At 40.2% G+C, this 23870-nt stretch overlaps 1 protein-coding gene across 3 annotated transcripts in view; it reads left to right on the top strand.

Moving 5' to 3' along the window:
* The first annotated feature begins 311 nt into the window (after positions 1-311).
* The window catches only part of ARHGAP5 (Rho GTPase activating protein 5), a 72275-nt gene continuing 48716 nt past the window's right edge, over positions 312-23870 (top strand). Inside the window, exons 1-2 of one of the 3 annotated variants that reach the window (XM_038405447.2) lie at positions 312-4037; positions 17656-17803. In XM_038405447.2, coding sequence (XP_038261375.1) covers positions 312-4037; positions 17656-17803 — 3874 coding nt within the window. The remainder of the gene's footprint in view (positions 4038-17655; positions 17804-23870) is intronic. The other 2 variants (XM_038405450.2, XR_006281906.1) reach the window with 2 other exon arrangements.

The raw sequence follows: 23870 nt of genomic DNA on the forward strand, positions 1-23870 counted from the left end.
AATTTGAAAAGGGCATTTGTAATATGATATTTGTAAATTAAAATTGAAATTGATTCACTTTTGCTTATTGATTTTGTATCTTAAATATTCAGTGAAACCATAGTCAACATTTTAAAATATGACTGTTTTCTTTTATAGGACGATGATTCACCTAATCCTTGAATATATAAGCTCTCATGGTGATGGGGGAAACGAGAAAAACTGAAAATTAATCCTGGAGACGAGGATATACAATTTTAATTTGAAGTTTTTTTCAGAATGAAAACCACATTCAGTTATCTTGATGAGTGCAGAAGGACGAGAAGAAAGTTATGATGGCTAAAAACAAAGAGCCTCGTCCCCCATCCTATGCTATTAGTGTGGTTGGACTATCTGGAACTGAAAAAGACAAAGGTAATTGTGGAGTTGGAAAGTCATGTTTATGCAATAGGTTTGTGCGTTCGAAAGCAGATGAATATTATCCTGAGCATACCTCTGTGCTTAGTACAATTGACTTTGGAGGACGAGTTGTTAATAATGATCACTTTTTGTACTGGGGTGACGTAACACAAAGCGGTGAGGATGGAACAGAATGCAAAATTCATGTAATTGAACAGACTGAGTTCATTGATGATCAGACTTTTTTGCCTCATCGGAGTACGAATTTACAACCATATATAAAACGGGCAGCTGCCTCCAAATTGCAGTCAGCAGAAAAATTAATGTACATTTGCACAGATCAGCTAGGCTTGGAGCAAGACTTTGAGCAAAAACAAATGCCTGAAGGGAAACTGAACATAGATGGCTTTTTATTATGCATTGATGTTAGCCAAGGATGCAATAGGAAATTCGATGATCAACTTAAATTTGTGAATAATCTCTATATCCAGCTCTCAAAATCTAAAAAACCTATAATAATAGCAGCAACTAAATGTGATGAATGTGTGGATCATTATCTAAGAGAGGTTCAGGCATTTGCTTCAAATAAAAAGAACCTTGTGGTAGTGGAAACATCAGCAAGATTCAATATCAATGTTGAGACATGTTTTACTGCACTGGTACAAATGATGGATAAAACTCGTGGCAAACCTAAAATAATTCCGTATCTGGATGCCTATAAGACACAGAGACAACTTGTTGTTACTGCAACAGATAAATTTGAAAAACTTGTGCAAACTGTGAGAGACTATCATGCAACTTGGAAAACTGTTAGTAATAAACTGAAAAATCATCCTGATTATGAGGAGTACATACATTTGGAAGGAACAAAAAAGGCCAAAAATACATTTTCAAAACACATAGAGCAGCTTAAACAGGAACATATAAGAAAAAGAAGAGAAGAATATATTAATACACTACCAAGAGCTTTTAACACACTGCTGTCAAACCTTGACGAGATTGAACACCTGAACTGGTCAGAAGCCTTGAAGTTAATGGAGAAAAGGCCAGACTTCCAACTTTGTTTTATTGTACTAGAAAAAACACCCTGGGATGAAACGGACCATATAGACAAAGTGAATGATAGGAGAATTCCATTTGACCTTCTCGGTACATTAGAAGCTGAAAAAGTCTATCAAAATCATGTACAGCATCTTATATGTGAGAAGAGGAGGGTTGAAATGAAGGAGAAGTTCAAAAAAACTCTTGAGAAAATACAGTTCATTTCACCTGGGCAGCCATGGGAAGAAGTTATGTGCTTTGTAATGGAGGATGAAGCGTTCAAATATATCACTGATGCAGACAGTAAAGAAGTATATAGCAGACATCAGAGGGAAATAGTTGAAAAAGCCAAAGAGGAGTTTCAGGAAATGCTTTTTGAACATTCAGAACTGTTCTATGACCTAGATCTTAATGCAACACCCAGTTCAGATAAAATGAGTGAAATTCATGCAGTTCTGAGTGAAGAGCCTAGATACAAAGCTTTACAGAAACTTGCACCTGATAGAGAATCTCTTCTTCTTAAACACATAGGATTTGTTTATCATCCCACTAAAGAAACTTGTCTCAGTGGCCAAAATTGCATGGACATTAAAGTAGAGCAGTTACTTGCCAATAGTCTTTTGCAGCTTGACCATGGTCGCTTAAATTTGTACCATGATAGAGCTAATATAGATAAAGTTAATCTTTTCATTTTGGGTAAAGATGGTCTTGCGCAAGAGTTGGCAAATGAGATTCGGACACAATCCACTGATGATGAATATGCCTTAGATGGAAAAATATATGAACTAGATCTTAGGCCAGTTGATGCAAAGTCACCTTACCTTTTAAGTCAGTTATGGACCTCTGCCTTTAAACCGCATGGATTTTTCTGTGTGTTTAACTCTATTGAATCCCTCAATTTTATTGGAGAATGCATTGGAAAAATAAGGGCTGAAGCATCTCAGATAAGGAGAGACAAGTATATGGCTAGTCTTCCATTTACGTTAATATTGGCTAATCAGAGAGACAGCATTAGCAAAAACCTACCTATTCTGAGACACCAAGGTCAGCAATTAGCCAATAAGTTGCAGTGTCCTTTTGTAGATGTGCCTGCTGGTACATATCCACGTAAATTTAATGAGGGTCAAATAAAGCAAGCTCTAAGGGGAGTGCTGGAAGCAGTTAAACACAATTTGGATGTTGTAAGCCCAATTCCCACCATTAAAGATCTGTCGGAAGCTGACTTGAGAATTGTGATGTGTGCCATGTGTGGAGATCCATTTAGTGTGGATCTTATTCTTTCACCCTTCCTTGACTCTCACTCGTGTAGCGCTGCTCAGGCTGGCCAGAATAACTCTTTAATGCTTGATAAAATTATAGGTGAAAAAAGGAGGCGAATACAGATAACCATATTATCATACCATTCTTCAATTGGTGTAAGGAAAGATGAACTAGTTCATGGGTATATACTAGTTTATTCTGCTAAAAGGAAGGCATCTATGGGAATGCTTCGGGCATTTCTTTCAGAAGTACAGGACACTATTCCTGTCCAGTTGGTGGCTGTAACTGATAGCCAGGCAGATTTTTTTGAGAATGAAGCTATCAAGGAATTAATGACTGAAGGAGAACATATAGCAACAGAGATTACTGCTAAATTTACAGCTTTATATTCTTTATCTCAGTATCATCGTCAGACTGAGGTTTTCACGTTGTTCTTCAGTGATGTATTGGAGAAGAAAAACATGATTGAAAATTCCTATGTGTCTGATAGCACCAGAGAATCAACACATACAAGTGAAGATGTTTTCCTGCAGTCTCCCAGAGGAAATTCTCTTGCGTATAATTACTACCCGGATTCAGAAGATGATACGGAAGCACCACCCCCCTACAGCCCAATTGGAGATGATGTGCAGTTGCTCCCAACACCTAGCGATCGTTCAAAATATCGATTAGACTTGGAAGGAAATGAGTATCCTGTTCATAGCACACCACTCAACTGTCATGACCATGAACGCAACCACAAAGTACCTCCTCCTATAAAACCCAAGCCGCTTGTACCTAAGGCAAATGTGAAAAAACTGGATCCAAACCTTCTAAGAACAATTGAGGCTGGCATTGGTAAAAACCCAAGGAAGCAATCCTCTCGAGTACCTTTGGCACCACCAGAAGATTCAGACCAATCCGATAATTATGCAGAACCTATTGACACTGTTTTTAAACACAGAGGTTTCACTGATGATATCTATGCAGTTCCAGATGATAGTCAGAATCGTATTATTAAAATTCGAAACTCATTTGTTATAAATGCACAAGGAGATGAAGAAAATGGATTTTCTGATAGAATATCAAAGAGTCATGCTGAAAGAAGGCCATCAAAATACAAATATAAATCCAAGACACTGTTTAGTAAAGCAAAATCTTACTACAGGAGAACACATTCAGATGCAAGTGATGATGAGGCTTTTACCACATCTAAAACAAAAAGAAAAGCAAGACATCGTGGAAGTGAAGAAGATCCACTTCTGTCTCCAGTTGAAACCTGGAAAGGTGGAATCGATAACCCCGCTATCACTTCAGATCAAGAGTTAGATGACAAAAAAATGAAGAAGAAAACTCACAAAGTAAAAGAAGATAAGAAGGTAAGTTAGCTCAATCCATTTTGTTAAATGGTGTATAGATGAGTTCCATGAAGCTAAGACTCCCTTCTTTTTTTTTTTTTTTTTTTTTTTTTTTTTTTTTTTTTTGGGGGGGGGTTAAAAACAGTTCTTTGGCTGTCCTAACTTATAAAGCATTAAAATTCATTTCTGTGATTTTAAAAAGTGGCACTTTATTTATGAATAGATCTGCTCTTTGTATATATTCAGAGTTGTATTTGCTTTCTTTTCTGCAAGTTTTTACTCTTGTTAGCACTGAACAGCCAATTTAATACGAGGGAATGAGCTGGGTTTTTTCTCCTTATGCATCAGTTGTTTACAAAGTCCTAGCCAGGGTCACCTTTGCAAACACATGGAAGGTAGTGGGGTTGTCCCAAAAGGCACATTGTCCCAAAAGGCATCATTTGTCCTCAGATCCTTTATTTTTAGTGATAATGCAAGAAAAGGGGGGAATAAAGCCGGCTAGAATTTTGGATCCCAGGTAGAGTTTGCAGAGTTAGCATTTAGGAAAAAATTTTTTTTACTTGTAAATTATATACGTTTTGCATGGAAACTGGGACTCTAAACATAGAATTCTACAATACTATTTTTAGATATATTCTACATAGAACTGCACTTAAAATTTTTTAATATTTATTTGCAATGTTCAGAAACATGTACAGTTACTCTGCCCACAAGGCTAAATAGATCTGTGTGCAGATATTGCATCTTTGTTTCCAAAAAAAAAAAAAAAAACTAGTAAAAGCAATGATGTGATGGTTTCACATGTGCAACCACATGAAGGGTTTCTGTTTTCAGGATCCCTTTTTTAATTTTTGTTCTCTGGTAGGTTAAGTTTCTTCTTCGTTTAAAATATCTAATTATATAAAAAGAATTAAAACTTTGTGGTACTTGCATGACCTCTATTTTTTTAACTTACAGTGTCTAAGGTAGTTGTGCCACACTTTAGTCTCACAGGAATGCTTTGGTCATTGTACTCCTAGTTTTCACTTAATATGATATCAGAAACACATTTGGTCAATTAGTTGACGTTTTGGTCACTATATAAATAATTGGTAGATCTTATGGATGTTGCCTTTTTGCAGAATCTCGGAATTTCCCATTAATTTAAGGTTATATTTGCTCTTTTTGAATAGCATTTAAAAACAATTTTTTCATGTAAAATTAAAATCCACATTTTATAAATGGACTACTTTCTGAAATACGGTATTCAGTACGAAGTCACTGCCAATTTCTTGAGGCTCTCAAACTAGCACAAAAAAAGCCTTCATATTCATGAAATATCTTCAACAAAGTTGTGTAGTTACAAAAATACTCACTTTAAAGTTATGCTTTTTAACTAAGTTCAGTAACTTTTAAATAATTTTGTAATAAACCTAATTGAGGGGTGCCTATTACTTTGGGTGCAAACAGTCTTGCTGTGCAGAGTTGAAAATGTCCTTTGCAGTACTGCGTAACTGGCACAAAATTGCTCTGAAGCTGGCATATATAGCTCCAGCAGGATCACCTAAGTATAGGAGGATTCTCCGGCAGAGAGGAAGTTCAGTTCAGAAGGGTGTTTTCCTACACTTCTTAGATGTCATTACTCTTGTGGGAATTCTGCAACAGTGTGCATGCGCAGAATTTGTCCCCTGCAGATTTCTTTGCTTCCCTGCAGAAAAATTGTTTCCCTGTCAGAATGTCAAGGGAAGCCACAAGAGCAGTCATGCGACCCTCCCAAGCTGTATGTTTTGGGTGCCCAGGGCAGCCGGCAGAGAGGTAAATCACTATGAGGCAAGAGGTGGGACTGGGGAAGATCCGGCTGGTGGTTCCTACCCTGCGCCGGGCTCAGCTGCTAGTCCTGGCTAGGGTGTGGTGGACAGGACTTCCCCTTCCCCTGCACAGCATCTGGGGCTGGGTCAACCCCCTCCAGATTTCTTTCCCCAGCTGCAGGAATCTTTGCGAACTCCCTTCCCTTTGCCGCATCCCTCCTTTCCCCACTCCTTGCACCATGGCTCCTCAGCTGTAGGAGGAGGGATCCCTGTACTGGGAGCTGGTCCCTTATCTCCCGAACCCCCCTGATGAGCCCCATTCCCCCTGCACCTGGACCACCACAGTGAGCCACCTGCACCTGGATCCCCACCGCAACGAGCCCCAACCAGCTGCACCTGGATCCCCACCCCAGTGAGCTCCTCAGCTCTATTGCCCTCTGCTGACCCCCTGCTAACCCCAACCACCTTCACCTGGGCCTCCCCTGCAGAGTCCCATTACAGTTGTACCCAGAACCCCCGCAACAAGCACCTGTGCAGTTAGATGTCCTCCTGCACTGGGTCTCCCACTGAGTTGTTTGCACCCAGATTGCCCCACACAGAACCCTCTCAACCCACACCAGGATTCCCCCCCACACTAAGGCCCTCCACACTTGGATCCTGCCTTGCTGAGCCTGCCTGCCCACAGCTGGTGCACCTGGCATGGAGGGACAGGGTCCTGGGATGTTTCTGGGGAAGGCCCAGTCCTTGCGCTGTGCAGGTTGGGTGCAGCCTCACTGCTGAGTCCGTGTCCCCGGGGGCGGGGCAGGGGAAGCTGCACAGTGATCTCCCACCTCTGTGCAGCCAGTGGCCTGTGCTCCCCAATGCCATGTTGGCGCTTCCACATTTTTTGACAAAATTTGCTGAATTTTAAAATATTGTGCACAGAATTTTTAAATTTTTGGTGCAGAATGTCCTCAGGAGAAAGATGTAGTCTTTTAGCACTTAGTGAATTTTATAATTGCAGAAAGCAACTCTTATACTATATCTGTTCCTCACTGAATAGAAGAGATATGTTGCACATATGACACACATCCAGTTTCTCCTAGTACCACCAATATAAAACTGTTACTGACTTCTGTTTTGAGGCTTTTTAACTTTTCCCCCTTCAACCATGAAAGGACTGCTGTTATAGATTCCTGGTTAGAAGGGTGTATATATACAGGCTTCTTAAATTTGTTAATCAGTTTCAATTGTTCAGCTGTAGGAGGTGGTATAAGATTGGCTACCTTTCCCAGCAAGTGACTATTTCATCTATGACGTATGGTACAAAATACAATATTTTTATGTTCTCATTAGGCAAGAAATACTTTGTGGAATGTACTGGTATGTTTCAGATAGATTTATGGCCTATATATTCATAAAACTCTATTGAAACTTCCGGCTTGATTGCAGTAAGTATGTAAAGAAAATGAATGTTAAAGAAACAAACATGCATGGACTGGTGTCCTCTCTTTCTCTGTTGGTGCCACGAACACCTACTATTCTATAGTTGCTGAGAAATTCCAGATAAAATGTCCTTAGAAAATTCTGGCTACTCAGTTTAAATAGTTGTTGTTGAAACACACTCTCCTTTCTTTTCTGGCTAAGGGAGTGCAAGATTTGGTATTTAATCTGGGTCTCTTGTATAGCACTGCAGAGGACTCTTCACATAGAAGATTGTGGAAAATCTTTAGGTTTTTAATCTTCTGTCTGCTATGAAGCAAAGTAATTATGTACCTGAAGGCAGAATTTTCCAGTATAGACTTTTACACTTGGAGTCGACTATTTGTGCCATAGTCTCTAACCAAGACAATTCATAGATTCATAGATACTAAGGTCAGAAGGGACCACTCTGATCATCTAGTCCGACCTCCTGCACAGCGCAGGCCACAGAATGTCACCCACCACTCCTATGAAAAACCTCACCCATGTCTGAGCTATTGAAGTCCTCAAATCATGGTTCAAAACTTCAAGGAGCAGAGAAGCCTCCCTCCAGTCAACCATGCCCCATGCTACAGAGGAAGGCGAAAAACCTCCAGGGCCTCTCCAATCTGCCCTGGAGGAAAACTCCCTCCCGACCCCAAACATGGCAATCAGCCAAACCCTGAGCACATGGGCAAGATTCACCAGCCAGATACCCAGGAAAGAGTTTTCTATAGTAACTCAGATCCCATCCATCTAATATCCCATCTCAGGGGATTAGACCTATTTACCCTGAATATTTAAAGATCAATTACTTACCAAAATCCCATTATCCTATCATACCATCTCCTCCATAAACTTATCAAGTAGAATCTTAAAACCAGATAGATCTTTTGCCCCCACTGCTTCCCTTGGAAGGTTATTCCAAAACTTCACTCCTCTGATGGTTAAAAACCTTCGTCTGATTTCAAGTCTAAACTTCCTGGTGGCCAGTTTATACCCATTTGTTCTTGTGTCCACATTGGTGCTGAGCTGAAATAATTCCTCCCCCTCTCCTGTATTTATCCCTCTGATATATTTATAGAGAGCAATCATATCTCCCCTCAACCTTCTTTTAGTTAGGCTAAACAAGCCAAGCTCCTTAAGTCTCCTTTCATAAGACAAGTTTTCCATTCCTCGGATCATCCTAGTAGCCCTTCTCTGTACCTGCTCCAGTTTGAATTCATCCTTTTTAAACATGGGAGACCAGAACTGCACACAGTATTCTAGGTGAGGTCTCACCAGTGCCTTGTATAACGGTACTAAAACCTCCTTATCCCTACTGGAAATGCCTCTCCTGATGCATCCCAAAACCGCATTAGCTTTTTTCACAGCCATATCACATTGGCAGCTCATAGTCATCCTATGATCAACCAATACTCCAAGGTCCTTCTCCTCTTCCGTTACTTCTAATTGATGCGTCCCCAACTTATAACTAAAATTCTTGTTATTAATCCCTAAATGCATAACCTTACACTTCTCACTATTAAATTTCATCCTATTACTATTACTCCAGTTTACAAGGTCATCCGATCCTCCTGTATAATATCCCGATCCTTCTCCGAATTGGCAATACCTCCCAGCTTTGTATCATCTGCAAACTTTATTAGCACACTCCCACTTTTTGTGCCAAGGTCAGTAACAAAAAGATTAAATAAGATTGGTCCCAAAACCGATCCCTGAGGAACTCCACTGGTAACCTCCCTCCAACCTGACAGTTCGCCTTTCAGTAGGACCCGTTGCAGTCTCCCCTTTAACCAATTCCTTATCCACCTTCTGATGTTCATATTGATCCCCATCTTCTCCAATTTAACTAATAATTCCCCATGTGGCACGGTATCAAATGCCTTACTGAAATCTAGGTAAATTAGATCCACTGCATTTCCTTTATCTAAAAAATCTGTTACTTTTCAAAAAAGGAGATTAGGTTGGTTTGGCACGATCTACCTCTGAAAATTCTGAAGGCAGAATTTTCCAGTATAGACTTTTACACTTGGAGTCGACTATTTGTGCCATAGTCTCTAACCAAGACAATGTATACACATCTTTTCTTTTGTCTAATATAAAAAGCTTGATATACTATTGGAAGTAGAAGTAAGTATTTAAAACAAAATACCCACACAATAAACAAAACTTAGGCAAACTAATTTTTTCTTGTGCTGTGCCAAAAATAAAAATATTTTTCTGTAGAGTATACAAATTGGATGAGAGGATAAAAGTATATTGCATCAGTATTTGAGTGGCTGCTGTTTCTCTATTTAGAAATGTCTTTAGCAAAGAAAATCTTGCTCTAGTTATTTGCCAGTAAGATTTCTTTATATCTGTATGTAAAGAAATATAAAATATATATAAAATCAGAAAACATTTGAATGCAAAAAGCTACATCAATAACTACCCCTGCTGCCATGTTGTTGCTTTAAAGTTAGGGTTATTGGTGTATAATGTAAGTATTTTGATTTTCTCTAATAGTTGAAACTAGGTATATAGCTGAGTTTTGTTGAGAAAATAAAAATCCAATAAGCTGGTCAGGTTGTGAGGGGCTTTTATATTTAATTTGTGCTAGGAGATGGATGCTTTTTTGCTTAGGATGAGACCAGAACAGCTTGTTTTAATTAAAGGAAGCACTTTTCAGGCTTTTCCTTGGTACTGTGTATGTTTGTCCTAATAGAAGAATCTTTGTAAATCGCTGATGTCTTTGATTAAGATGGTCTTGGTCAGCATGTCATGGAACTGTTGAGTCCAGATTTGTACATGGCTAATGATTATAGATTAAAACACTTTTTTTTAAATGTTTTTTTTATTTGAGTTGCCAGGTTTTTGGTTGCTTTTCTATCAAGTATTGCCATTGCAGATCCCCACTCTTAAGAGTGCCGATTAGTCACAGAACCATCTGGAAATCAGTATGTGGGGCTGGTATACATGCCTTCACGTGTGTCTGAAAGGGGCTGTGGCTCCTGTTCTGTGTTCCTTTCCTATTATTTAAGGGAGTGGGCCTCTGACCCATCATTTCTCTTTTAAGTGCTTAGTACTATTTAACATTTCTAACTTAGGAAGAAGTAAAATTTATGTACATGTTTCCTTGTTTAGGGCAAGTTTATCATTGCTTCTTCTATTTGCTCAAATGCAACAGCTCTGCATAGGACTCTAGATTCAAGTGATCTCAGATATTGTATTTGGACAAAGTATCCAAGAGAAAACAGTACTCCAAATGCTGAAAGTTCCTCAGAAGTTCTTTTGCTAAAGGATTCTGCAGTCAGTGTATTGGCTTTGTGGATTAAGTTAAGCAGGAGCATTGGCTGGAGCTTTCATTAACACAGAGAATCTAGAGTGCTGAGCTTAATAGGACTATTTCTGTTTCTTTCATTCCTGTTGTTTCAGAGACTCCTAAATCCCTCAGGATGCAGGGCTGCTTCAGAGTGAAACAGTCCACAAAATCCAGAGGTTCTGGCCTTGGACTGGAGGCTGTGTTTAAGTAGTTATACAGAAGTCCCTTCTCGTCCCTTCCCCTCCCCCTGCGACCTTTTTCCCCTGAACCCTAAAAGGTGCACAGTGTAGCTGCTCTTTGTCGGTAGGAGAGAGCTCTCCTGCCGACCCAAAAAAAAAAAAAAGTCCACCACTGAGCGGGGGTAACTTTATCGGCGGGCAAGCTCTCCTGCCAACGAAGCGCTGTTCACGACGGCTTTTGTTGTTCGGGCTGTGTGGTTTTTTCACACCCCTCAACGACAAAACTTTCATTGATGAAAGTCCAATGTAGACAATGCCTGTGTCTCTGATCATCGGAAAAAGAAGGGAAGAATCTGAGCACTGTCTTTGAGCCCAGTGTGAAGAGCCAGTGATAAGAGTTTAGTGTACCGGCAATAGCATTCATTGGGTTTGGAAGGGTCTTGGAGTCAGAAGGGGTGTGGAATCCTGTCTTTCTGAATTCTGGGCCCCTCAGAGATGATTCTTGACAGTCTGTCTGCCCTCTTACCTTTTTGGAGTCCTTTGGATCAGAATGTTGTTGGTTCTAAAGGGGAGCTTGGGGTGACAGTAATTTGTGCTCCTTTTTCTTCAGAGCAATGGAAGATTATCCTTTTCTCCCTACAGTCTGACTAATTCATGATCTCTCAGGCCTGTCACATCCTTTCCTGGGATAATGTATGACTTGACTTCAGAGGCTTGAATCCAAAAGGTTCCAGGAATTACCTTGGAAATTAGACATAACCCTTAGACCCAAGGTGTAATTTCAAGCTCGGGTAGATGTACATGCACTAGTGTTTAATTGAGCTAGTGCACTAAAAATAGTAGTGAGGTGGCAGCAGTGGTGTGGGCTAGCTGCCCGAGTACTTACCTAGGTTTCAGATAGGATTGAACTCAGGTGGCTAGTCCATGCTGCTGCTTACATTGCCATTTCTACAGAGGTATTTTCTAGCATGCTAGATGAGTCAAAGCTAGCACATGTAGTCTATCTGAATTGGAAATTATATCTGTAGCTGCAGTGTAGATGTACCCTTAGTTATACCTATAATGGGACTGGGGTTCAGTGTGGAGTTGTTAGATCTTTGAATTTCTCTGTACCAGGAATTAGCCCCATTTTTAACCACTAGTGTAGCTGCACTGATGTAGACCCTTTCTGTAGACAGTCACAATTTCCAACGGTGGCGCACACCTGCTTGAAATTCAGGTAAACTTCACAAGTGCAAACTGACGTTTTCCTCATCTGTACTAAGGGTTTGCGCTGTTGCAGCTATACTCATGCCTGAAATGGAAATTAATTACAGACAAGGTCTTTAGGTTCTGCTCGTAAATTGTAATACTGACTTTAGAAGTAAGATGTTGAAGATGGTTTGTTTTTCTTCACCTGGTTCTTGATCCAGGTACTATTAATCATCTCGTGGTGTTCAGTGTATTCCCCTTAGACTTGACATTAGTACCACAGCCTCTTACCTTTATAGGCTAAATACACCATGGTTCATGAGGCAGCAGTCAGCCTGTTCTACAAGTATTGCCTTGTTAGAAGTTAGAACAGAAGTATCTTCTGTTAAAGACTTAGAAATGTGTTAGCTCTCATGTTCTTTTATAAAATTTATGGTCTTTTGAACTCTAGGACATGTACAAATAGGTTGGTGATCCAAAGTAAAGTCAATTTAGGATATAATAGCAATGTGCTCCTTTAGTAGTGTATTTTATGAATGGGGAAAAGTGATTTTTGCTTTTCCTGGTCAAGAAATTGGAGAAGCTGTATTGTGACTGAGCATACACTGGGCATGTGGAGGAATTTGGTGGAGATGCAAAGTATGAAAATAAAGAATCTGCACAGTTTAACTTTTTAACTACAGCTATACAGTGAATTGCTTGGAAATGAAAGAGAAGATAACCCAAAAGTTACATGATGCATGTCTAGCCTGATTATATATTGACACTTTTCAAGCCACAATAACTGCATATATGGGAACGTTGAATAGGACAATTTGGAGACACTGAGCTAAAGGACAAGCAATGACTTACTTGTCCACAGAAGTTAAAATTGTGGCAAATGGAAAAACACCTAATAGTGCTGCCAGGACCACCATAGCTGTTGGATTTTGAATATCCCTATTAGTTCAACCTTTATGAATCTGCAAGAATTTAATCTTTTTATAGAAAGCATATATAACAATTGCCCAAAGGCTAAAAAGCTTGAAAGTAAGTGTTTTTTCGGCTACCAGTGAGTTGCGGATGACAATATTTATAAACCAGGCTGCTACAGGAGGATATTCATGCATGTCTCGATCCTTCCACTCGACAAAATCTACGGAAAACTACTGTAAGTGATGATGTTGAGTTAAAATTGTAGTAAGCAGAAGGGCAGATCTCTCTTTTGGGCATATGTTTCAGGAAAACATTTACGTTCAAATACTTGTTTAAAAAGTACTGTTTATAATTCACTTAAATTTCCCTTCATGATTGAAACATAGTAGCATTATTTTTAAATGTTTCTATAAATGTGGCTGAAGATTTTTGCCCATTTTGAAAATAAATATTAAATGGACCCAGTTGGGATTTAAGGTGGGAAACTGAGTCCACCCAATTTAGGCTTAATTAATTTCTGCCTTTATTTATACAATTTCAGACAGAATTGTCACTTACGCTGTCTGAACATACATTTCTGACAGCCAATAAACAATAAGACAGAATTGTTATGGATCCCAATTTATCATATTCTGGGGCACCTGAAAGTTCTCCTATACTCTATGATGGTTGTCAATTCCTTTGATCACTTAGTCTGTTCCTTCAGTCTCTGGTCTGCTGTTTCTCCAATTTGAGCCTTATTTATTTCGGTCCTTTTATACATTTCCTCATTACATGTTTTTTAACCTTCAGTCAATTTTAAGCACATTAAGCAAGCATTTTAGGTAATACGCATGCACACGCTTCAGTTTTTACAACTTTTGCTGTTTAATTTCCATGTCGTCATGTTTCAGTGTCATCCTTCCCCTGGATTTTTCCATGAGAAGGGGGTTCTCGTTATTAGAGGTTTGTGTATTTTTATCTCAGAATTTCCAGCACAACATGACACCTTTGACCTGTCAATAATAACATAATTTTAAGCAAATCTGTATGAGAGGAGGAGAATTGGCAAAACCACACTCATGCCAGTAAGGCCTTGACTTAAGTGTTACCTTATCTAAGTTCATTCACTGTTCATAAATATAAATTATTAAAATGTAACTCTTAATCTTACATTTAGCTATTTCATATTTATATTTAAATATTATAAGTCACAAACAATATATGTGTGTCATTGTACTCCTACCCATGAATCTACTTGGTGGGGGGAGGCCTTTTAATATCACCACCAGTTTTTTGTCTTCTGCAAACATATTTTTCAGGGGACTTTTGTCACCCAAAGTCCAAAACCTTATATTTTTGAATGTGACAAATGGATTTGCTCTTCTCTACTCCTTCAACCTCCCCTCCCCCCTTTTGCGCGCGCGCGTGTGTGTGTGTGAGAGAGAGAGAGAGAGCTGGACCCGAGCCCCCTCCCCCAGAGGAGGAATGGTGAAGAACCTCAGGAGGAGCAGAGGTACATTGATCCGCAAGAGGAAGATGTATGGCTGGGAGGTGCATACATTGATCGGCTGGGGAACAGGTCAATATGATGCCAGAGACAGCACAGAATTCGTTAAAATTTTGGGATTTGGAGAGAAGTTGAAAGATCCACATCATCAGGCAGCCCGCAAGAGTTCCTGCAGCAGGGGCCAAAATCACCTTACTTTACGAATTGGGAGAGTTGGCCACACTGTTTTGCCATACACGCATTCAGGATGGTCGGGGGGAGTTCAAAAATGAAAAAATTTTCTTGTACTTTTTGGTGTATTTAAAAAAATATTTGTTTTTTGGGCCAATCGTGATTATTTTGGTATCTGACTCTTGATTTTAAAACTTTTGGGGGTTGGCAAAACTGAGGACTTTTCCTGCACTATCTCGTCCTAGCTAACCAGAGCTGGCTGTGTAGTGCTGAGCACAAAAATGCGGAGCAGGAAAACTTTCCTGTGTAGTGAATGCCCCTCTGTCCCACCCTGAATAAACCCGTTTTACCCAGGCACCATGCAGTAGTGGAGGAAATAATTTAACTTGCTTGATGAATGCAGAGAGGGAGGGCAGGGACAAGCTGGAATAGACAGGCTAAAAACAGGTGGTAAGAGGGCAGGAGGCATGTGCATGTGGATAGGAGCTTGGAAGGTGGAGGGGGTGGGGCAGGAGTGTGACGGGGAAATAGGAGCAGATAAGGGCAGGGAGTATCTGTGAAGGGGAAGTGCAGAAGTGTGTCTAACTCCTAGAAAACGTTCTCCTCCAGAACTTTGACTTGAATCCAGGGTCTTGGAGTCTCAATAGACCTGTGCTGTCTTCCAAATAGCTGTGAAACGCACTGGCAAAATGTCTTTTCCCTTCATAGTTTCTTTTCTGAATAGAGGCTAACTGCTATCAGTTACTTCAAGTAGTTTGGGTGATCTGTGCTCTGGCTTTCATGGTTCCAACTCTTCTAATGAGCTGTCTGGTAGTCATAATGGTTCCACATGTTACTCCTGTGGGTTTTTTTTTGTTTTCAATAGGCTTTTAAAAAAATTAGGAAGTTACCTTTAAAAGTATCTTAAGAAAATATTACAGTTGCAAAGTCAAGTACACAAAAACAAGGAAATTTCAGTGTTGAGGTTCACACTGCTGTTCCTGCAGCTTTTAATCTTATTGGCAGTGGGTCAGCTTTCATTTGAGTGCAGCATGGTCTTTCTCCTGCAGGAGCTTCAAGGTCAGGAAGTACGCACACTGTCAAGTCTTTTCAAAGCCAAACATCCTAAGTCCCTTATGCTTGAACTATGAGTGAAGCACATACTTAGAGGGATCTCTGAAGAAAGGAGTTGATGAGGGTGAGAACTGACCCTGAGAAAAACACACTTTTTATCCCTCTTAGTGTTTTGTTCTCTTGCCCTATTCCACTGCCAACAGTGGAGTGGCTGTGCACAGAATATGGTGCTCATGTTCAGGCATGGCTTTGCCTCAGTTGCCTTACCTGTCCTGCTCAAATTGCTCCAATGGTAAGATGCACCAGCACTGCTTCTGGCCTTCTCCTTGCCTCCTCAGGAAAACACCAAACACCTGTATCCATCTTCACTGTAGTATGCGAGTGCTTCTCCATCATTTCATTAATTTTATCCCTCACAACACTCGTGTGAGGTAGGGAGGGTGTTATTGGTCTAATCAGTCTCCTTAGAAGGAGCAGCACTGCAGTAGGCAAAGGGGTAATAAATAACTTACAAATACTCAGCTTTGGGGGGAAGCAGTCACTTTTAATAATCTGTTATATGCAGGTTAGAAGGTAGACATTTCTATTGAAGTCTGGTTTTTTTCACATTATTGGGAAGGATGTTGCTGTGTTTTATCCTGTGCAACTTCAGTTTGCTTTGACTGGAAACAGATGCACGTTTAATTACTTTCACGCCAAGGAAAATACCCTCCTGTAAACATGAGATTGAAGAAATTGTGTGAAATTTCAGAAGAAATAACTTCCAAAAAATTCTGTCTTCATATATCCTAATAGGTCCTTGCGTCTTGCAAGATGATGATTTGGTATAGAATTTTTTTCCTAATATAAAATCTTGGATTATATGCTGTACTCTAAATATTAATTCAGCTGATAATCTTGTGGACGTATCAGCAGAACTGTAATTATGGTCAGCAGTTTAAATAATGTTTTATTGAAAAGTTGCTTAACAAATTTAAAAGCTTTTGTGGTTTTCAGAGGGCCCCCCGCTCACTACTCTTGCACTATTTTATAAGTGTTGACTCATAATTGCATTTTTGTGTTGACACATACTTGACTCTGATCTTAGTTTAGTTTGACATTTTAGTATGTCTGTAACTTGTAAATGAAATGTAAAAATTTATTTCTGGTTGCTAGTTTAATTTCCACATTTAGGTGCTGATTTTACAAGTGAAATGTAAAAATAAGTGGATACGTAGCTGCCAACAGTCCAGTGGTACTACATTTTTGACAAATAAAATGTTTAATATCAGGATTATTTTCATCAGTTTAGTAGCTGAAACATGAATTTCATTGTGGAAAGTTCCTGCACATGCTAATGGTAAAAGACTTGGACACGAAATTCAGCTATTTTCTCTTTAGTTTTCACCCAGTACAAACTTTTTTTTTTAGCCAAAATCACAAGCTGAATGGCAAAATTTTTAATAAGCACCAATGAATGGGTCCTAGATGTCAAGCTGATGCTACATTATACTTTTATTTTACATTTGTTGTGGGATATTCTGCGTGTCTGTCTGTCTGTAAAATAACTAGTGTGCAGAATGCAGTATCCTTAATATAAAACATACTGAAGAGTCATTCAGAGTTCTAGCAACTTGGTTCTCAAAAGATGCAGAAATATTCTTTCCTCTTTTGTTGTCAATGTGAATCTTTATTACATCTGTTTTTGTGTATACATAATCATAACTGACTTATGTAGTTTTGTTGTGAAAGATGGCATCATTATAATTTCACTCTGAATGGTGTTTCATGTTAACATGTTAATTAGTTTAAATACAGAAGAAAAATCATCATTGCAACTCTAGACAAATAGTATATTGTATTCCTGGGGCTGCATATTTATTCTTGTCTTTTTTTTTTTTTTTTAAATCATCCTGTTTACTTTCTGGTGCAGATATGACCTAACATAATGGAAATGAGTGAATGCTTTTTACTTAAAGCACACTATTTTAAATGTCTTTTTACTTAAGTTTTGCCGTTAAGGAAAACTCATATACTGTAGATGTGATCTTAATTAAGGGTTTGTATTGTGAATGTTTTATTACACTGCTTAATAATATTTTTGGAGTAACTGTGGTATGTTTTGTTGTAGCAGAAAAAGAAAACTAAGGCATTCAATCCTCCAACTCGTAGAAACTGGGAAAGTAATTACTTTGGGATGCCCCTACAGGATCTGGTTACATCTGAGAAGCCTATACCACTGTTTGTTGAAAAATGTGTGGAATTTATTGAAGATACAGGTAGGATAGAAGTATTGTTGGAAGAAAGATTTTTACTCTTTTCAGTGAGGAATGTATGTCTTTCGTTTAGTTGTGAAATTGATTTTATATGTTTAGATCAAATGACTGGTTTTATGGGTATTTACACACACAATTTTTAAATATAGCCACTGCAGCTCTTTAAATAGTGGCTAGCTTCATTTTTAATATCAGTAGAATTATTTAGAACTTTAACACAATGGCACCATCATTGTCACTAATATATTTTGCGTAATCATATATTAAAAAAACTCAATCCACATTTTTCAGGTGGTGAAAACAATTTCTTGATTTTAATGTGAGTGCAATTTGTTCAATAAAATCCTTTCTAACAACTTAAATTTTCTTTTTAAATTGACAATTGCTCTTCTTAGTGGTTCTCTTATGATAGTTAACATTTTTCATGTAGAAATTACTGTTCATGCAGTACATTGAAAGAAAAATAATTCGATTGTGTAGTCCAGTTTAACTCTTCTGAGGATTCTCTAATAGTGAAAAATATTTGAAAACAGTATATGCATGCACATTCTGTAATACAACATAACACACACATTTAATCTGTTTTGTATTTTTTTTTAGGCTAGTGGAAGTATCATACTAAGATGTTACTGATTCATATTGGCCAGCATTCTTATCCCCCTGTAGCATTGATCATAGAGTGACAAAGTATATCTATTGCTAGTAAAATGAAACTGGATATTTTTAATCAATAATACAAATGCTGTTTAGTATGTGCTGTTGTAATGTTTCTAAGAGAGCTACTACAGGTGATATGACTAATAGTCATCACCATGGAGAAGTTCCATCTGTTCTACATGGCATTGATATGATGTCCATACATTAGATGAACTGAACAGGCATTGACCTTTTGTAGGATCAGAGAATTAAGAAACTGAATTGTCTGTCTCTAACACTTTTCTTTCATGGCTTCCATGCCTGAAGGCAAGAGCTGGTGTTTGACCCCCACCCCAAAAAGAGAGAGAGAGAGAGAGAGAGAGAGAGAGAAGGCACTGTATAACAGTAGTCTACTTGATGTTGGCTTGCAAATGTTACCAGAGTATGACAAATGAATATGTTTGTTGGTGGTGAATCCATTGCCTAAATCAAAAATGTTCTCTTAAAAATGGGAATAAAATGTTCTAAGTTAAAATAAGGTTTCAGAGTAGCAGCCATGTTAGTCTGTATCCGCAAAAAGAAAAGGAGTACTTGTGACACCTTCGAGAGTAACAAATTAGGTGCCACAAGTACTCCTTCTTTTTTTTAAGTTAAAATAACATTTTTATTCACAGATATTTTGGAAAAATTAATTTTTAGAAAGTCTACAGATAGGTAATATGCAATATTATCTAAATAAACTCTTGCATATTCATAGGTCTTTTAGCTGTCAAATAAGAAATTGGACATTTAATTTTGAGAGCACTTTCAATTCTCTGAGAAAAGTTGATTTAAAATAATTAATTGATAAAAATAACATCCAAATACCTGGAGTATTCAAACTGTAATTGTTATCAAACACAGGGGATGAAAATATGACTTCTGCTGGGGGGGGGCAGGAGGGAAAGCTCTAATGATTTGGAAAGTGGGTTACTCTTCCTTTTATGACAGGTTTCAGAGTAGCAGGTGTGTTAGTTTTTAGTTTTAGTTTTTACACACAAGATCACTTTTTGAATTTAAGTGCAACCCAGGATCTGCCTTGCCCCGCTCACTCCATCCACCCCCCCCCCCCCGGTCGCTCGCTCTCCACTACCCTCACTCACTTTCACTGGGCTGGGATAGGGGGTTGGGGTTTGGGAGTAGGCGCAGGCTCTGGGCTGGGGCCAAGGGGTTCGGAGTGTGGGAGGGGGCTCTGGTGCACAGAGACATCCAAATCTTTGTTTGCCATGATGCTCTTTTGACATGCTCTTCAAAACTGTCCTCACATAGTGGGAATTTGGCCAGTGACTGGTCCTTTTTGATGGCTAGATTGAGGCATGAGCAATTCAGATCTCTGTGGGTCTCCTTTTCTTTTTCACTCTGGTCATACAGCACTCCTACCAACTTCCTTGCTGCAGAAATTGCAGCATGCCCGTCAGGCTCTCCTAACTTGGCAGGACTCTGAAGTGGTAAGCTCCATTTGTGTTAACAGCATTAAACACAGATTTTCCCCCCCACCGCCCAAATACCAAATAGGGATGACAGTCACATCCTGTTAATGCGTGTACAGCAGGAAGTATGTTGCAGAAGTCAGGAGTGAGTGCATCACAAATTGCATGCACAGATATGAAATGAAGCTCGTCAGTTGTGCTGATAGTGGTGACTGTTACAGTCCATATATCTTATGTGTTCAATTTTTAAAAGAATGAACAGCAAGGACCAAAACATCTGTCATGTGACCGAATTACTATGGTTCCTTTGACACCAAGAGGCCCAAAACCCATATTGGCATATACAGCATGCAGAAACATCCTTCTGTCTGCTTCCTCTTAAGTACAGTAACTCCCCACTTAACATTCTCTTGCTTAACGTTGTTTCAATCTTACGTCCCTGCTCAATTACAGAACAAGTTCCATTTAAAGTTGTGCAATGCTTTGCTAGAACATCGTTTGACTGCCTGCTTTGCCCACAGTTGACAGGCCCCCTATCTGCTCCCCTATGCCCCCTCCCCCCCACAGTGCCTCTTGCCCTCCGGCAGACCCTGCGGATCAACCCCGCCTCCTGCCCTTGGCAATCAGCTGGCTTGTGGCGTTCAGGAGGGAGGGGGGAGGAGCGAGGACTCAGCGCAGGCTCCCCCTTCCTCCCTTGCCTCCCAAACGCTGCAAACTAGCTGATTGCCGCAGGCAGCGGAGGAAGGGGGGAGGCTGTGTGCTGAGTCCTTACTCCTTCCTCCCCACCCTCCTGCCCTCTGAATGTTGCGAGCCGACTGATTGCTGCGGGCAGGAGGGAAGGGGGAGGAGTGAGGATGAGGCCTGTGGAGTAAAGGGGGAAGGTGAGGGGGGAAAAGAGGCGGGTTAAGGGTGGGGGCTTGGGGAAAGGGGTGGAGTGGGAGAGGTCAAGGTTGAGCCCCCTGCCCCTGGTGCTTGCAGAGTAGGGGAAGCTGCTGCTGCGCAACGTGCTTCTCCTAGCCAGAGCACCTTCAGCCTCCTTGCCTGCCTCATTATCTCCAGTGCCAGTGGGTTGTGCCTGTGTGGGGTAAAGCAGGGGCATCACCCAACTATAGTACTGTACTGTATGGCAAAAAAATTTTTTTGGTGGTACCTAACTCCTCCATTTACATTCCTTATGGGGAAATTGGATTCGCTTAACATCATTTCACTTAAAGTCACATTTTTCAGGAACATAACTACAACATTAAGTGAGGCGTTACTGTACTGTATAAGTCTTGGGCTTCAACACTTTTGCTGGTGATAGACTTTGCTACTTAATAACAGGGAAAGTGTCCAGCAAGAAGGAGTGGTTTTGTACTGGGTGTGCTGCTTCACTCTCTGGTGCATTTTGAACCCTATATTAACTGGGGAATTTTACAGGTGACTGCTTGTTGAATGTCAAAGGGTGTCCATGGAGGCACAGAGCATCCACCAATCACTTGCATCTTAACCTTATATCCTGTCTTGTGCTATCTTTCTGCATTTTTTAGAGATACTATTGTCATATCTTTCAAAGACTTGGATTACAGAATTAATCCTTTTAGGACACGCATCAAAGGCTCAGCAGCCAATTCATCGGAAGTGTGGAGTTTGTCTCCAGCCATCATTGGTATGATGGCCATGGCATCGCTGATGTACACTGTGGATTGTTTTCTTGTGGGTTTTTAGCTCATGGATTCTTTCAGCTTGATCTCCTAGTTGATGCCCTAATTTAGCTTTGTCTGACATAATCACCCAACAGGACTATATGCCTAAGAACAGTTCCCATTGAAACATGTTTGTCTTGCTAAGGACAGGGCTCTGTGGAAGCAATTTCTGGATGATAGCTGCTGTGATTCTCCTTCCCTTGCCAGACTTCAAATTTGGTCGTCTTGGCCATGTCAGCAAATGTTTAGATGACAGATTTTCTTGACTGAGTTGAAGAAGCTAGATATCCCATCAGAATCAAGTGTACTTCTCACTTGTTCTTCACCAACATCTGCTATTGTCAGTAGAGTCTCTTGTATATCTGATGTTACTGATATTCACTTCTAGATGTGATTCAGGATCAATGGGTTTGTCAGATTGTTAATGACATGGTTGGTAAGAGCTGTAACATGTTTTTCATCCCTCTTCAGTTCAGAGAATCATAGAATATCAGGATTGGAAGGGACCTCAGGAGGTCATCTGGTCCAACCCCCTGCTCAAAGCAAGACCAATCCTCAACTAAATCATCCCAGCCAGGGCTTTGTCAAGCCTGACCTTAAAAACTTCTAAGGAAGGAGATTCCACCACCTCCCTAGGTAACGCATTCCAGTGTTTCACCACCCTCCTAGTCAAAAAGTTTTTCCTAATATTCAACCTAAACCTCACCCACTGCAACTTGAGACCATTACTCCTTGTTCTGTCATCTACTACCACTGAGAACAGTCTAGATCCATCGTGTTTGGAACCCCCTTTCAGGTAGTTGAAAGCAGCTACCAAATCCCCCTTCTTTCTTCTTTTCTGCAGACTAAACAATCCCAGTTCCCTCAGCCTCTCCTCATAAGTCGTGTTCCAGTCCCCTAATAGTTTTTGTTGCCTTCTGCTGGACGCTTTCCAATTTTTCCACATCCTTCTTGTAGTGTGGGGCCAAAACTGGACACAGTCCTCCAGATGAGGCCTCACCAATGTCGAATAGAGGGGAACGATCACATCCCTTGATCTGCTGGCAGTGCTCCTACTTATACATCCCAAAATACCATTGGCCTTTTTGGCAACAGAGGCACACTGTTGACTCATATCCAGCTTCTCATCCACTGTAACCCCTAAGTCCTTTTCTGCAGAACTGCTGCCTAGCCATTTGGTCCTTAGTCTGTAAATGGTGCATGGGATTCTTCCGTCCTGCACTTGTCCTTGTTGAACCCCATCAGATTTCTTTTGGCCCAATCCTCTAATTTGTCTAGGGCCCTCTGTATCCTATCCCTACCTTCCAGCGTATCTACTTCTCCTCCCAGTTCAGTGTCATCTGCAAACTTGCTGAGGGTGCAATCCACACCATCCTCCAGATCATTTATGAAGTTATTGAACAAAACCGGCCCCTGGACCGACCCTTCGGGCTCTCCACTTGATACCGGCTGCCAACTAGACATGGAGCCATTGATCACTACCCGTTGAGCCCGACAATCTAGCCAACTTTCTATCCACCTTATAGTCCATTCATCCAGCCCATATTTCTTTAACTTGCTGGCAAGAATACTGTGGGAGACCGTGTCAAAAGCTTTGCTAAAGTCAAGGAACAACACGTCCACTGCTTTCCCCTCATCCACAGAGCCAGAGCCATCTATGTCTATCTTGTCATATTTCAGAGTAGCAGCCGTGTTAGTCTGTATTCGCAAAAAGAAAAAGAGTACTTGTGGCACCTTAGAGACTAACAAATTTATTAGAGCATAAGCTTTCCGATGAAGTGAGCTGTAGCTCACGAAAGCTTATGCTCTAATAAATTTGTTAGTCTCTAAGGTGCCACAAGTACTCTTTATCTTGTCATAGAAGGCAATTATACTAGTCAGGCATGACTTACCCTTGTTAATCCATTCTGACTGTTCCTGATCACTTTCCTCTCCTCTTAAGTGCTTCAGAACTGATTCCTTGAGAACCTGCTCCATGATTTTTCCAGGGACTGAGGTGAGGCTGACTGACCTGTAGTTCCCAGGATCCTCCTCCTTCCCTTTTTTTAAAGATGGGCACTACATTAGCCTTTTTCCAGTCGTCCGGGACCTTCCCCGATCGCCATGAGTTTTCAAAGATAATGGCCAATGGCTCTGCAATCCCATCCGTCAGCTCCTTTAGCACTCTCGGATGCAGCACATCTGGCCCCATGGACTTGTGCTCGTCCAGCTTTTCTAAATAGTCTCGAACCGCTTCTTTCTCCATAGCTTTTTCCACATCCTCTGTCACTAGGTTGCGTC

The sequence above is a fragment of the Dermochelys coriacea genome, chromosome 6 (genome assembly GCF_009764565.3).
Source record: "Dermochelys coriacea isolate rDerCor1 chromosome 6, rDerCor1.pri.v4, whole genome shotgun sequence".
Taxonomy (NCBI): Eukaryota; Metazoa; Chordata; order Testudines; family Dermochelyidae; genus Dermochelys; species Dermochelys coriacea.